We start from the raw sequence: 14,346 nt of genomic DNA, 5'->3' as shown, positions 1-14,346 counted from the left end.
GATACCGATACTTTATACAAAAACGTATTTTATTTATTGTATCTCAAATTATAGCGTCATAATGATTACAGGACATCAGATTACTTGTTCTTATCACTTAATAATGCAGAGTTCATCACATAGAAATAAAAAACCTGAAGTTGTGCGCTATTTGAACACCTTGCCTGCCTGCAGCACTAAAGGACTCCATGAGAGCGGTCTGTCTAGCCCTAGCAGCACCTGTCCCTGTCCTCCTCTTCAGTTCACCTCAACATACGCTCGTCAGATTCTGTGATATGATTTACTCTGAGGTGTTTGACAAGGTTAGTGGTGTTGCCACAACCATACATGCCAACCCTCCCGATTTTTCCGGGAGAATCCCGGAGCCACCATTCCCCCGAATTTCCACCTGGACAACAAAATTGAAAAACCATATCGCAGAATTCCTAGCATGGCCCAGCCAATTCCAGTTTCCAACAATGGCGGCAGCTACTTAGTTTTAATATTACTCTTATTTCTCTTTCTGGGTCGCAAAAAAAAACTTTTAACATATTTTCAGGTGAGAATGTAGCTGTGTAAACTTCAAATATCTGAGCCGACTGACACATCGTTTTCAAACTTAAAAATGTTATTGTTTGGCTTTTTCAGTGTTTTATTTGTTCGTGAGTAAATCGGTTTGGCTGAGATTAAAGTTATTAGATTAGATTCAATTAAATGTAACTTTATTAATCCATCGGGTGGGTTCCTCCTGGGTTTTCACACAGCTGAATAAACATCAAACAGAAAACTAATTAAAGAAAGTGTGAGACGGTCGAGAGTTTACGCCAGCGCCCTGTTATATTTTAGACCGCAAGGAGCAGCCGGCTGAGTTTCACTCCACCGAGGGAGCTCATGACGTACTACCCGGCTTTCTTTAGACCGCGAAGGCCGGGTCCTCAGGTGGAAGCAGCCTCTGAATTTGGACACCCCCGCTGTTTCCGGCCGGCTAACAATAACGGTGACATATAATATCGATATTTTAATGTGAGAATTGATTCTAGAACATAAATGACTGCTATCGGAGGAATCGATATTTCAGGATCGATCCGCACATCACTAATACATGTAGCTGTAAGGGACAGAGAGATCTATATCTGTGTGTAGACAGATAAGACAACTGCTCTACGGTACTGAACAGGTTTACTTCAAGAAGTTATCTGAGCCAAATAAGCTGATACCAAATCATTAGGGTTTGTTGTGTTCTAATAGTAGAGTTGAAAGCTGAAACATGCTTTTTTTTTTCCATAGAGTTTGTTACATTGTTCACCTCACTGCCTAAGCTGCCACAGAAACTCAGATTTTTATTATTAACCCTAATATGTATCAAAAACAACATACAAAGAACAAAGAAACTTACCTACGAGGCAGCAGAGCTGAGCAGTGGTAAAGAAGATCTGACACGATTTTATAACCATACCTGAGCATGTGACCACTCTAACTCCTCCCCTTTCCTACCTGATCATATTACATTTATACTGACACAAATTACCGTAAATGGTACCTGAACCAGGGAACAATAATCCACATCACACCCACTTTCAGTTTTCATTACTCTGAAATAGCACTAAAATTTTTCATTATTTAATTGAAAAGTGTTAATAATAAAGTCTATATTTTATTATTTTATTATATAATATTTATTATATCATATATTAAATCTATGTAACAAAGTCAGCCTTTATAATGTCTATTTTAGGGAGGTACAGGAGCAATGTGTCGGTTAATAGACTTATTGTAGTATCACTACAGTGGTTAATAAACTGTTTACTTATATTACTTACTAATTATTATTATTATTACTTATTTATTATTACTTATTTATTTATTTAGTAATATTATTACTTATTACTTATGTATTTCAAATATAAAATAAAGTAATCTTGATTACTGTGAGTGTTATCTGAACCAGGTAGCAAAAATGTACAACAGTCACACACTCTCAGTTTTGTTTCTCTGAAGTCACTGTGGGTGTGCTTAAGTGTTTATGAGTTAACCGGAAAGTGTTACATAGCCTCCTGCCTGCCACACAGCGCTTCCTGACACTCAGGAAGACTGCAACAGCAATTACTTATGATGTTCAACATCAGGGAAACAGTCATGTTGCAATAGTGTGCAAAACCAGACCTAAGAATGACTGACGTAACAAGTTAACAGAAGTGACATTTATTCACTATAGCAAAAATCATCTGTAATGAAATACACACATTTTAGATGTAAGCACAGGAGGGAAAAATGAAAGCAGGATTTCTAAATGCATAATGTTTTATTATTCTTAGAATAATAAAAGCAATTTAATGTCATTAAATCTATTCTAAAGAGTAGACAATTACTAGTCTACTCTCAACATTCTATTCTACAATACATATCTTTGTAATATAAAAGAGAAAACATAAATGTGATAAAAAAAAATTATGAGATAATTGTAAAATATAAAATAATGAGGTACACATGTCCAGCTGGGATAATCACATCAGGGCCTTCTTGATGTGATGTTCGTCTGTTTCTCTGGCCGCTGTATCTGTGGGAACTTCGTTCGCTGATCCATTTCTGATGGTTTATGGTACACATCAACTTTTAAATGTCCCCCATTATTGATGAAAATCTCACAATCTAAGAAGCCTAACCTGCCACTTTTCATTTCCTCCCTGGTGAATTTGATGTGTTGGTGCACCAAGCTGATGGAATCAGGGAATTGTGGTACGTCCTGAGACTTCCACTTCTTCCATGTACAAATTGAGCACAATGGGTGAAACTAGGAAACCCATGGACATCCATGTTTCTCCATGTACTGACCCTTGTATGTAAAACATGTGGAATTAAGACACTGTTCAAAGAACAAACACACTTGTTTGGTGCTGAGGCTGGGGTCATCCTCACGAACTACCTCCACTGCTTCAGTAATAAGTTTTTATTAGGTTTCTGTTCTTAGAGTGATATTTTAATATGAGTCTAGCTGTATGGGCTTCCCCAGAAATGTGATTTACATCTTTAAACCTTGTGCTAACACTCTGAGAACTATTTCAAAAGAATCAGAAAAAATGTAATCCATCAACTATTTTGAACACAAATTATATCAAAATTGTACAAGTATATAAGACATGTTATTTGCTCACTTCTTCTAATCACAGTCAAGCAGGAGTTTAATTTCTGTTAAAAAAAATATACAGACCTGATTAGCCCGTTATAAGCATCAGCACCTGAAGCAGGAACAATAATGCACAACACACACTTTCAGTTTTGTTTCTCTGACATTCCTGCATCACCCGAGGAAAATGAATGTGTGTGCTTTCACTGCTTTGAGTTGTTAGGTAAAAGTTTTACACAGCCTGGATTCAAGGGAAAGAATCAGCATCACTGCAATAGTTCATAAACTTAAAACAGGTTGTGTTTAAAAAATGTTGCCTAGCTACACTCATCCTGTACATCAACTTACAGACTTTTTCAGATTGCAGTGTTTGCATAAGATGTTGTTCACCTGCGTGCACCTTCCTCCACTCTTACAGTGTCATGAAAACGTATTTGACCCCATCCTGATTTCTGATGTTTTTTTAAAAATATTTTTCACACTTTACATGTTTCAGATCAAACAAACATAATATTGATGGTAAATGGCCTGTATTTATATAGCACTTTATTTTGTCCCTATGGACCCCAAAGCGCTTTACACATTCAGTCATCCACCCATTCACACACTGGTGATGCCAAGCTACATTGTAGCCACAGCTGCCCTGGGGCGCACTGACAGAGGCGAGGCTGTCGGGTTGCCCGGCCCTCTGACCACCACCAGTTGAGCTATTCAGAGGTGGACTGTGATCATTGTCCTGCTGCATAACCCGAATGAGCAGTTACAGCAAGTTGTCCAGATCCTGAAGCAGCCCCAGACCATCACACTGCCACCACTGTTGGAATCTTGGCAGTGACACCTTGTGGCGAAAGAGTTAATTACAGCCACATGACTGGCTGCCCTTTGATGTATGGCAACACAACAGCATAGAAAAGCCTGATTTTCCAGATACCTGCTGCATTTTAATATTTGACTTTGTGCTGACCATGTTTGACTGTTGGTTTCTTCTTATGAAATGCTGCTAATTTATGCCAGATGTGACAGGATGTAAACCTTCCAAAACCTTTTGTCCCTTCAGTTCACACAGTATTTAAATGTGGAATATTTGTGGAAATATTTCTTTATTTTATTTCTTTACTTGGGCATCGGTGGCTACCACCACAGAATTCATTTTTCAAACCATGTGCCAATACAGAGCAGAGCAGCTACAGTTAGGTCCATAAATATTTGGACAGAGGAAATTTTTCTAATTTTGGTTCTGCACATTACCAGTAAATTTTAAACGAAACAGCTTAGATGGAGTTGAAGTGCAGACTCTGAGCTTTAATTGGGCCTGAACAAAACAATTACACAAAAATGTGAATAAAGCATTTGGACAATTTGCATTACTCAAAATAAAATGTTCATTTCTAATATTTGTTTGAAAACACTTTGCTGTAAATGACAGCCTGGAGTCTTGAACTCTTGGACATCACCTGGGTTTCCTCCTTTGTAATTCCACTACTTTGCTTTAATAAACTCCTCAGTTGTTTTGGCTATATGTTTTGGGTCATTCATCTGTATTACAAAACACCACCCCATCAATTTGACTGCATTTAGCTGGATGTGAGCAGACAGTATGTCTGTTAACACCTCAGAATTCATTCGGGTGCTTCTATCCTGTGTCACATCGTCAATAAACAGTAGTGTCCCAGTGCCACTGGTATCCATGCTCGCCCAAGGTAGGCTTTGAATCATGAGCTGCTCCATGTTTTCTCCATACTTTTTTCTTCCCATCAGTGTGGTAGATGTGGATCTGGGTTTCATCTGTCAAATGAACTGTGCTGACTTGCACCTTGTGGTGAATCCTCTGTATTTACTTCCATGCAATCTTCCCTTTGTGGTAAACTTAACTATATCCATACACCTACCTCCTGGACAGTCTCGTTTACTCGGTTGGCTGTTGTGAAAGGGTTTCTTGTCACCGTGGAAATGATTTTTTGATCATCCGCCAACAGTGGATGAGCCGTGGACCTCCAAGTCTTTTTTGCATTGCTGAGTTCACCAGTGCTTTCTTTCTTTCCCAGGATGCACCAAACTGTAGATTTAGTCCAAAGATCCAGACTTGGAGGCAAACCTGACCAATGGAAGATTGGCCTTTATTTACATGGCAGCAACAAATCCACAGCGATAGTGAAAACAGCTCTGTAATGAATCCAACAGCAAAACACAAGGGCAGACAAACAGTACATCACAGAAAAGAGTTAAGAAAACTGAGGACTTAAATACACACAAGGTAATAGCTGGCAAAACAAGATCACATTTAACACAACTAGGACAAGAGATTATTTAAAAAAACAAAAAACAAAAGAAAAAACAGAAAAACGAACGCTGAGACTAAAATGAATGAACTTGACAGGCCAAACTAAACACAAAGGCTAAACTGACTAAACATAAAACATATGACAGAAACACATTAGACATGAAGAACATAGGCGTGCAGGAAAAACTTGAGAATAACAATGAAATCGATGAATACAAAGGTATTTAAAAAACTGAAAACTACAAAAGTAGTAAATTCATCCCACTCCCATCCTGTTTTCTAGCTTCAGGAGCAGCAAGAAGACAGCTGTAGACTTTCAAAAATAATCAGGAGGCAGGTAAGGTACAAATAAGTGTGGAGGAGTCCAAAAGACAGTCCCCTTGTCTGTCACAGGCATCTCATTTTGTTTTGTTTTTTTTACTCATGTTTAAAGTGCCTTTGGGTTTCTTACAAATCTAAGTAATTCATCAGCATCATCATCATCATTATAATAATAATTATTAATAATAATCATTAGTATGACATTCTCACTGTGGACTCCTCAGTCGTTCTCCTCAGGAACAATGGAAGGTGAGATGAACTGTGTCAGTGTGAAGCACTGAATTACAGGCTGATGTCAAAACAGGTGACAACTCTACTATTGGGGATGTTTCAGAGAAAGAGGAATCAGCACTGCTTCTGCCCCACCTGGAAATCCTCCTATATTTTGAATGAAAAATGCAAAATCTTGCATAAATATTTTTCTCATGCCTAAAGATGAATAAAAATACTTGAATATGAATAAAAAAAATTTGTCCCCATAAGTGACTGTTGGTCCCCACAACCATAGTTGAGTGCCAATTTTTCTGTCCTCACAAAGATGTCTAAACATGCACACACACACACACACACACACACACACACACACTGCACAGGCAGCCTGTCAGTACTTTATTTTATTACTTCCAGCCACCGGGGGGCGCTTGTTATCGTTTTTTCTCTGAAGCCAATGCCTCCGATCCTCAAATGCTTCATAAAATATCTTCGTAACTGTTTTGTTTACGTTTCATGATTCAGGAGATAAGATATTTTAAAGATAGTTCTCTTTCTTTTCTCTTTTTTCCATTAAGCCCCGCCCAGCCGTGCAGCGTTGAGAAACAAAACGTGCAGCCGAACGCATGCTGATGACGACACCGTCGACGATCCACAACAACAAAACAACAACAGAACTCAGCTGTTTGCTAGCTAACTAGCCGGCCTGGTTGTTCAGCGCTGTTCTCGGCAGTTTCCCGTCACTCTGGTTTAGCCGCAGAAGTTTTAGAGCTGCTAATACGTCTGGCTATGAAATGGTTTCTAGAAAATCCTCAGTTATGTTCTGCAGTTGGGTTTAATTTTAACTTCCTTTGTCTCCTTTTTGCTGGCTTCTAGCTGATTAGCTTTACGACTGAGGACGGAAAGGAGGCTGTCTGCTCGCCATAAAGGTAACCACTCGTAACGCGCAAAAAACAAGCGCATAATGTCCAATGCGGTGTTAGTGCGCAGACTGTGAAATAGTCTAAATGTTGGCCTGTTGCATTTGAGAGAAGCTGGAAGCGAAGTATGAGTGATGGTGGGGGAATAACGGAACATTCAGCGCACCTGTGCTCAGGTTACGCTGTCACGTGATCTATCCTGTAACTTCAGTCCTGCACGTTATCTGAAGTTATTAAATGTGGAAGTAGTAGCGTTACAAAAACCTGGTTGTTGCTCTATGTGCAGCACCTTGATCAACCTGTGTCGTTTTTAAATGCATTTACTTGACAGGATTTCACAGGAAAAGCAATAAAGTTGCACTTTAAAGCAAAAAGACAAATTAATGGGAACATGTTCTGCGCATGTCTTTCTGCTCTTTATTTATTTTTAGTTTTTTAATTTAATTTGTGGACTCCTTTTCGCTTAAGGCACCTTTCTTATGATTGGCTGCACCAAGCAAAGTGGAGGCTTGAACGGCAGGTGGGTGTGGCACACGGATATTCTCATTCTGTCAAGGCGTAACAGAGCTGACCTCTGACCTTTTGGCTCACAGGAATTAGTTGTAGGTACGCTGACTTTGTATTTAATGTGACAATACACTACTGAAAGAGCATGATGCATATGATAGATAAAATGATATTTTGGCAGTGCTCTTTTCAACTTACAGAATGGGTTGACTTTTATGTTCCTATTATATGTTGTTGTTTAAGGTGTTTCCTCCTGGTTTTACATTTCTATACTTTATACGTTATCATCACACAGGCACAGTTAATGGTTTATATTTCTCAGAAGTCAACTTGAAATGACCCACTGGCCAATTTTAGTTAGACAAAAAGCAATATCTTTAAGAATGAGCCTGGTATTTCTTTAAAAATATTAGTATCCACAGCAGGGCTTATAAAACGGCAATGTTACATATTTGTAGTGTAGAAGTTGCTAATTATTTTGAGTGCTTCATTTGTATGTTACAAACTGATTAGGCCTCAGTCACACAGGCTTAGAAACAGAGTAATGATGTGAATTGCCTGACCAGTTGGCAGCTGTGCACCAAACCCTCCCTGCAGGCCTCGACTGGGACAAAAAAATCGGCCCGGGCATTTTGACTAGAGACCAGTCCACAAAGTATTATAGGAAAAGCCATAAAGCCTTTGAATGAAAACAAATGCTGTTGTGACAGTAATGTACACGCTCTTGTTAGTATATATGATTTCTATACATTTTATATCAGATGACCACTTTGGTTCTAAGATTCAGAATTAATTATTTATTAAAAGCTACACATTTTAAATGAGAATAAGAAAGAAAAGTATTTCTTTGTGCCCCCCTTTCCCTGTTAATGCCCTACCTGGCCCCCTGGCAACACTTTTCTAGACCCGCCCCTGCACAGTTACCAGCTGTCAGCTACTTAGAAAAGGATCCTGGTGTTATTTGTCTCTCAGAAATGGTTCATAACTTTCCTTCTTGTCACCTAAAAGGTAAACCTGTTTCTCCGTCACCTGTTCAGCTCTGATGATTCAGTAAGGACATCTCCTGGTTTCATCTTCATGTTTCCCTCTCACCAGATATCCAAACCCATATCATGACCAGCAGCTTTTACAGCTGTGGCTCCAGCAAACATCAGCTGATACTAGAAATTAATATTAAATAAATTCTAACAACAGCTGATCAAGCTTAAACGAGGGGGGGGGGGGGGGGGGATGAGAGAAGAAGAGGCAGCTGCAGCGTAAATAGATAAATAAAATAAATCCAGATTTGTGTCTTTTTCTTTTTCATTCTAGCTGAAGTACGGGACAAATCGCGTTCCTTTCCACCTCAATACCATCTTCTTCTGTTTGTCTGTGATAAGACTGCTTTCAGAGCAAGGGGGAGGGTGTATCTGACCTCGGCTGTAACCACTCCAGCCCAGAGTCGATCGTGAAACACTGGCCAATCCACCATCTTTCATTGTTTATACTGTTACAAAAAAACAAAACATTGGCCCACCCGGCAAATGCCCAATGGCCAGTCCAGCTGTGCCTCCCTGTGATTGGTGACTGCAGTCACTTGTAGCTTGCATGGGAGACATTGACTTGTCTGCAAGAACTCACCATTTACTCTCCAAGCTGCAGTGAAATTTGCAGCTGCCATCAGCCTCCTGTAACCACTCACTCATACACTTTTTACCCCTCAGCTGTAAAAGGCTGATGGGCGACAGGGACACCCAAGATTGTGAATGCGATAACTCGAGAAAATGGCAATGAAGGACTTTCAAATTGATACCATGTGTGTATCTAGTAAAAACGTCAGACGAGTTTGAATCTTAGTGACATCGGCCTCAAGGTCAGGGGTCAGAGGTCAATTTTTCTGACTATCTTGAGAATGCGATAACTTGAGATGGAAGTCACTTAGGATTATTAAATTCATATCTACTAGCAGGCTGAGGGGTACCACTGGCTACTTTTTTCCTTTACCATTTGGTGGTTGCCAGCTGGGTCACTTATTGGTCTGTAGCCCTGGGTGACTGAGGCCTTGAGCAGCTTGTTTCATGCTCATGAACTCCAGCGAGTGTCATAAAACTGTTTTCAGTTACATTAAAAAAATTGTGGGCATTGACCAGAGAAAACAAAGAGAAGGTGCTTAAGGTCTTAATCTACGTTGTCCATAAGATTCTGTAACACTGAGAAGGCTTTAGAGTCTGTTCTGTCCAAGGGAGCCCACGGCAGATTTATGGGTGAGATTTAGGAAAATCAGCGAAGGTATTCACGTTCTTGGTGAAGGCAGTTAAGCCACAGTCTTTCAGGAATACTAAGGTTCAGTAAACAGCTCCACAAACCATCATCAGGCAGGCCGCGTTGTTAAGTTTTACCAGACTGGTAAAGACTGTAGCTGAGGACGTTTCCATGATGTTAAATGTAAAAACTCTTACTAACACTCTGAATTTAAGGAATTCAGCGAGAATATAAACATGAATATTGGCGTTGATGATGAGGATAAATGATGCGTACAAGACACATAGTTTAGTATAAAAATCACACACACTAGCTCCTGCAGAGATTATTTTATTCCACATGTTATCATCAGCAACTTGGAAAAAAAAATCTTATTTGTTTCTGCTTCATGTTTTTATCTTTAAGGCACTGATGCAACAATGTTTATGGCAAAATCTGACTCCAAAACCAACTGGTGGAGATTCTGACCCCCACCAATGACCGCGAATATTATTTCTTCACCGTTCATCATGTCCCCACGAAAAAGAACCCTCGTCCCGGTAAGCAGCCGGCGGAAAGCAGCGGACGACTATTTCCCCTTCAACTTGCTGCCAGTGGAGTGCCAGCTGCATGTCCTGTCCTTTCTGAACGAGGTGGATAAGTGTAGCTGCGCCCTGGTTTGCGCGAGCTGGAGCTGCCTCATCCGCTCGTGGAAGCTGTGGCGGGTGGCCGACTACTCCCGTCGTGTTGGCTTCCACCTCGGTCAGGAGGGGTTGCTCGTTTCCAACCGGGAGTTCGAGAGGTGGAAATCGTGGGTCCAGCACTACACCTACCACCTCATCTCCCGCCGGGCCAGCTTGCTCACGCTCAGGGCCAGCTTTGACCTGGGGGATCGCTGCAACAAGTGGGGCGAGCTGCTGAGCCACCTACTGGACAATGTCCACTGCAGAGACCTCAGCCACCTCGACCTTAACTGGACTTTTACTCTTCTAGAGCCGCTTGACCTCAGGGTCCACTCCAGCCCCAGTTCACACCAGGATAACATTACCAAAATTGACAAGGTAATTTGTTTCTACTGGTTTTATTTTCTAAGAACTGCCACCTTACACATTAGTTCAGGTAGAAAGAAATAAGTTTGCTTTATATCAAGCTAGAAAGCAAAACAGTATATCAGGTATGAGTAGTCATTTTTTCTTTATTTTGTGCTTTTTTTTGTGCTGTAGAATAAAAGAGAACAAGAGAAAAAGAATCAGGCATATTGTTGCTCTCTGGAGGTCTAAGCACAAACCCACGATTATATGATGTACAGGAGAGCATGAAGTCCTTATTTTTAGCAATCAAATTTTAACAGAGGCCATCCTGAAACAGGAAACAAGTAAATATTGTACTATTGTACATGTCAGTGCACATCCCACCTAAAAATCCACAGAATCCCATGTGACTTAAACAAATAACTACATGGTCTATAACAGATACATATTTCTGTTAACTCTGCATAAGTCAAATCTTTTCACGTGGCTCTAAATGGGTCCCCAAACAGCTTTGCCTGTTTTGCGGTTTCTACTGAAAGAAGTTTGCAGTGTTGTTTGACGTAGAAAGTTAGTGATATTCAGCGATTTCAGGCCTCAGTGGATGAAATAACTTCAACAAGGATCAACTTCAAGGCGACTACCAATTAGAGCACAGGATACTGCTGATTGATATGTGATAAGGTAGTTCCTGTGTCGACGCCCATTTACCGAGTATTCATTTTAGTCAATTTTTCCCCAAGCGAGGCCATTATCTTTGTGCCTTTTTCAAGTTTGTTCAGTTTTTATCATTAAAATATGGAAAACATCCTAACTCGGCAAAATAAATACAAAACCATAAAGATGGAAAAAAGGAGACAAATTACATTTTAAAAAAATAAATAAAAAAATCTAAATGTGATGCAACAAGGAGCCAGTCCAGTAAGTGATGCAGAGGGTGCTTCAGTTAGTGTTTATTGTCTTTTTGGAAATTCTATTTGTGGCAACTGTCAGGTGAACAAAAAAGACATCATATTCACAGACGTTACATGCATCAACAACAGCTGCAATTTCACCAAGAGTCAGAGCATCACAGCGTACAAGCTACACACCTCATGTCACCACAGTCGTTCATTAGATTTATACTAGAAGGTAGAAAAGAGGTGGTTCCCTGTACCTGGGTCCTCATGATCGTAGCGCATCATACAGTCTTATTGAGGGTTTGGGGGGGTTTCTTTATTATCTACATATAGCGAAAAGTAGCAGGCAATAAAACAGAGAGTCAGAAGCACGTAGGTTATTTGTCCATAATTGTTCGTGATGGCTGCAGCCGTTTGGATGAGCTCTGCGTTAGCTGATGAAGGAATCCAACCAATGTGTTGATTCAAAATGACCTAAAACAGCAGCAAGTTTGGATGCATTTCACGACAAGCAGATGAATAATTCAGGTAACAGAAACATTCCTCCACAGTAACGTGTCCGGGATTAAACTACAAACAGTGTAATCCCCCCACATTCCTTCTTGCAGCTCAGATTAACACCCAGCACCTTTAACCGCTTTGCAGCTGTTATAGGATTAATGCATTCTTATGTTGTGTATCGTGTGGTCCGTGTAACTGTGGATGTTTTATTTTCTTAAAGATTTTTACTCAGTTTGAATTTATGCTTGAATTTTTTATAAAGGGTGTGATGACATCAGTATTCAGATGGTTTTGAACCCTTTTAAGGTCTGAAGCTCAAATATAGCATCTGCTGTCCCACATGGTGCAACACTGAGACGAAGATATGTTTTACATTTGGAGTACCAGTCCACTTTTACATGTGTTTCATAGTGAGTGAGTATGAATCCATAGGGAGAGGTAGATTTAAACCCTATCGTAAGAGGAACAGAAGGAGTAGAGGTGTTTTCTGCCTGGACAGCACCGGCTAACACATTTGCTTAACTGGTTCAAGTTCCACCTGCAAGTGAGGCAAATATGAATGCAAGCATCCATGACCGGCAACGCTAATGTGTCACCTGTTTTCTTTTCTTTTGTCTTTGATTTGTCAGGTGACCCGCTTTCAGGAGCTGCTGAGCAAGCTGACCCAGAACTGCCCACGCATCTCCAAGATGCGCCTACATTTTGACTGGTCGGATTTGTCCGTGTCGTTGCTCACGCAGTTCCAGCAGCTCCGAGTCCTCGAGCTCAAATACTTCTGGGTCTTTAAATGCGTGACTCCCTCAACGCTGCAGATGCTCATCAAATCCCTGCCTAACCTCAAGTCTCTGACATTAAACATCTTGGTGCCGCTGAGGAACCTCGGCATCTCCTACACCCTGGAGTCTCAGTCTCTGGAGTTTTTGGACGTGTCTCCGAGCCGAGGCTTGGTCTTCTCCTGCCTTAAGCTGCCAGCCCTGCGTGAACTTCGAGCCAAGAAGATTGTCCTGCGTGTCACGCTGGACCGCAGGACCAGGACGCGCATCCAGAGCCGCTGGCCCTGCCTGTACCACGTCCTCCGAGAGGGGACGCCGAAGCTTCAGGCTCTAAACAACGAGAGGCTCCTCCCTACATGGAGAGAGAAAAGTTACGGAGAGCTGACTGCTATCCTGGAACAGTCCTGCTACTGTGTTCAGCATCTAGACAGCTGGCTGTGGTAGTCAAACGCATGACATTACATGAAGTTCTTACATTTATCATTTTATGGTGAAATCTATAAAGGAGCTAAATATTGCTTTTACGTCGCATTTTTATTATTATTATTGTTTAAAAGAACTGAAGACTTTGAGAATAACAAACTTGTTGCTGACAGAAGCAGATAAAAGCTGAGATTTGATAGAAAAGTAGTTTCCAACTCTTTAACAGAAAGCTGCTGTTCCAGTTGGAAACGCTGTCCAAATCCTGACAAGGCAATCACCCACAACACAGTTTTCTTAATTTTGTCCAGTTTTCTCAAAGCTTAATGTTAATTCTGTGATTGAAAATCTGCTGGAAACATTTGTAACGCCCACAAGCGGATATGCATACATTGTAGCTACAACTACACCATGAGATGTGTGCAATGAGGCCCAATACCAGAAGACAGCGTGTAGTGGTGACGATTAGAGAATAAAGGCAAAATGTTTTAGATTTATTTATAAATTTTATTCTTAAGAAATAGAAATCAATATGGGGGGGAAAGCTTCCAGCACTAAATTCAAAGAAATGAAGGTAAGAAAATATCGACTCTGGTAAAGTCTTAAAATATGACTGCTTCATTCTGAAATTATTAACTTTTGACTGGGAAAGACACTTTCTCCCTCATGAAAATATTTTAGCTCTATTCTATGAACATTACATTTGCAGATTTTACTCTAAAACTATTCTCTCGCTCCTCAGTATAAATACAGAATAGGCTTGGTTTCAATCCCAGAAATATTGTGGCTCTTCTTAATATATCAAAATGTAATTTTACAGCTAAAAAATTGCAGTTTTTATTTGTATTGTGTGTGTGTGTGTGTGTGTATATATATATATGTATGTATATGTATGTGTATATATATATATATGTATGTATATGTATGTGTATATATATATATATGTATGTATATGTATGTGTATATATATATATATATATATATATATATATATATATATATATATATATATATATATATATATATATATATATATATATATACATATATACATATATAATTTTTTATTTTTTTTTTAAAGAGTTTGTACATTACTTTGCCTTTATTCTCAGCATCAGATTACCAGCATATTTCCTCCACTGTAGAAAGCAGATGGTTATTGT

At 39.8% G+C, this 14,346-nt stretch overlaps 1 protein-coding gene across 2 annotated transcripts; it reads left to right on the top strand.

Annotated features, from left to right (window-relative positions):
• The first annotated feature begins 6,376 nt into the window (after nucleotides 1–6,376).
• Nucleotides 6,377–14,057, top strand: LOC146384435 (uncharacterized). 2 transcript variants are annotated; one of them, XM_084936386.1, is made up of 4 exons: nucleotides 6,377–6,844; nucleotides 7,304–7,355; nucleotides 9,989–10,623; nucleotides 12,620–14,057. In XM_084936386.1, exons 3-4 carry the CDS (start codon nucleotides 10,060–10,062, stop codon nucleotides 13,205–13,207), a joined length of 1,152 nt encoding a protein of 383 aa, XP_084792512.1. In that variant the 5' UTR covers nucleotides 6,377–6,844; nucleotides 7,304–7,355; nucleotides 9,989–10,059; the 3' UTR covers nucleotides 13,208–14,057. The 2 variants fall into 2 exon arrangements, with proteins under 2 accessions (XP_084792512.1, XP_084792511.1); XM_084936385.1 differs by lacking the exon at nucleotides 7,304–7,355.
• The last annotated feature ends 289 nt before the right edge of the window (nucleotides 14,058–14,346 follow it).

Source organism: Perissodus microlepis, chromosome 7, assembly GCF_051167445.1.
Source record: "Perissodus microlepis isolate ML-2025 ecotype Zambia chromosome 7, ASM5116744v1, whole genome shotgun sequence".
Taxonomy (NCBI): domain Eukaryota; kingdom Metazoa; phylum Chordata; class Actinopteri; order Cichliformes; family Cichlidae; genus Perissodus; species Perissodus microlepis.
Note: the sequence above shows the minus strand (reverse complement) of the source record. Positions and strands in the feature narration are given on the sequence as shown.

Bases quoted from the DNA above. Each gene is read 5' to 3' on its own strand.
- LOC146384435 (XM_084936385.1), top strand. From the start codon at position 10,060: ATGACCGCGAATATTATTTCTTCACCGTTCATCATGTCCCCACGAAAA. The intron at 10,624-12,619 runs GTAATTTGTTTC...TTGATTTGTCAG, and splicing joins ACATTACCAAAATTGACAAG to GTGACCCGCTTTCAGGAGCT.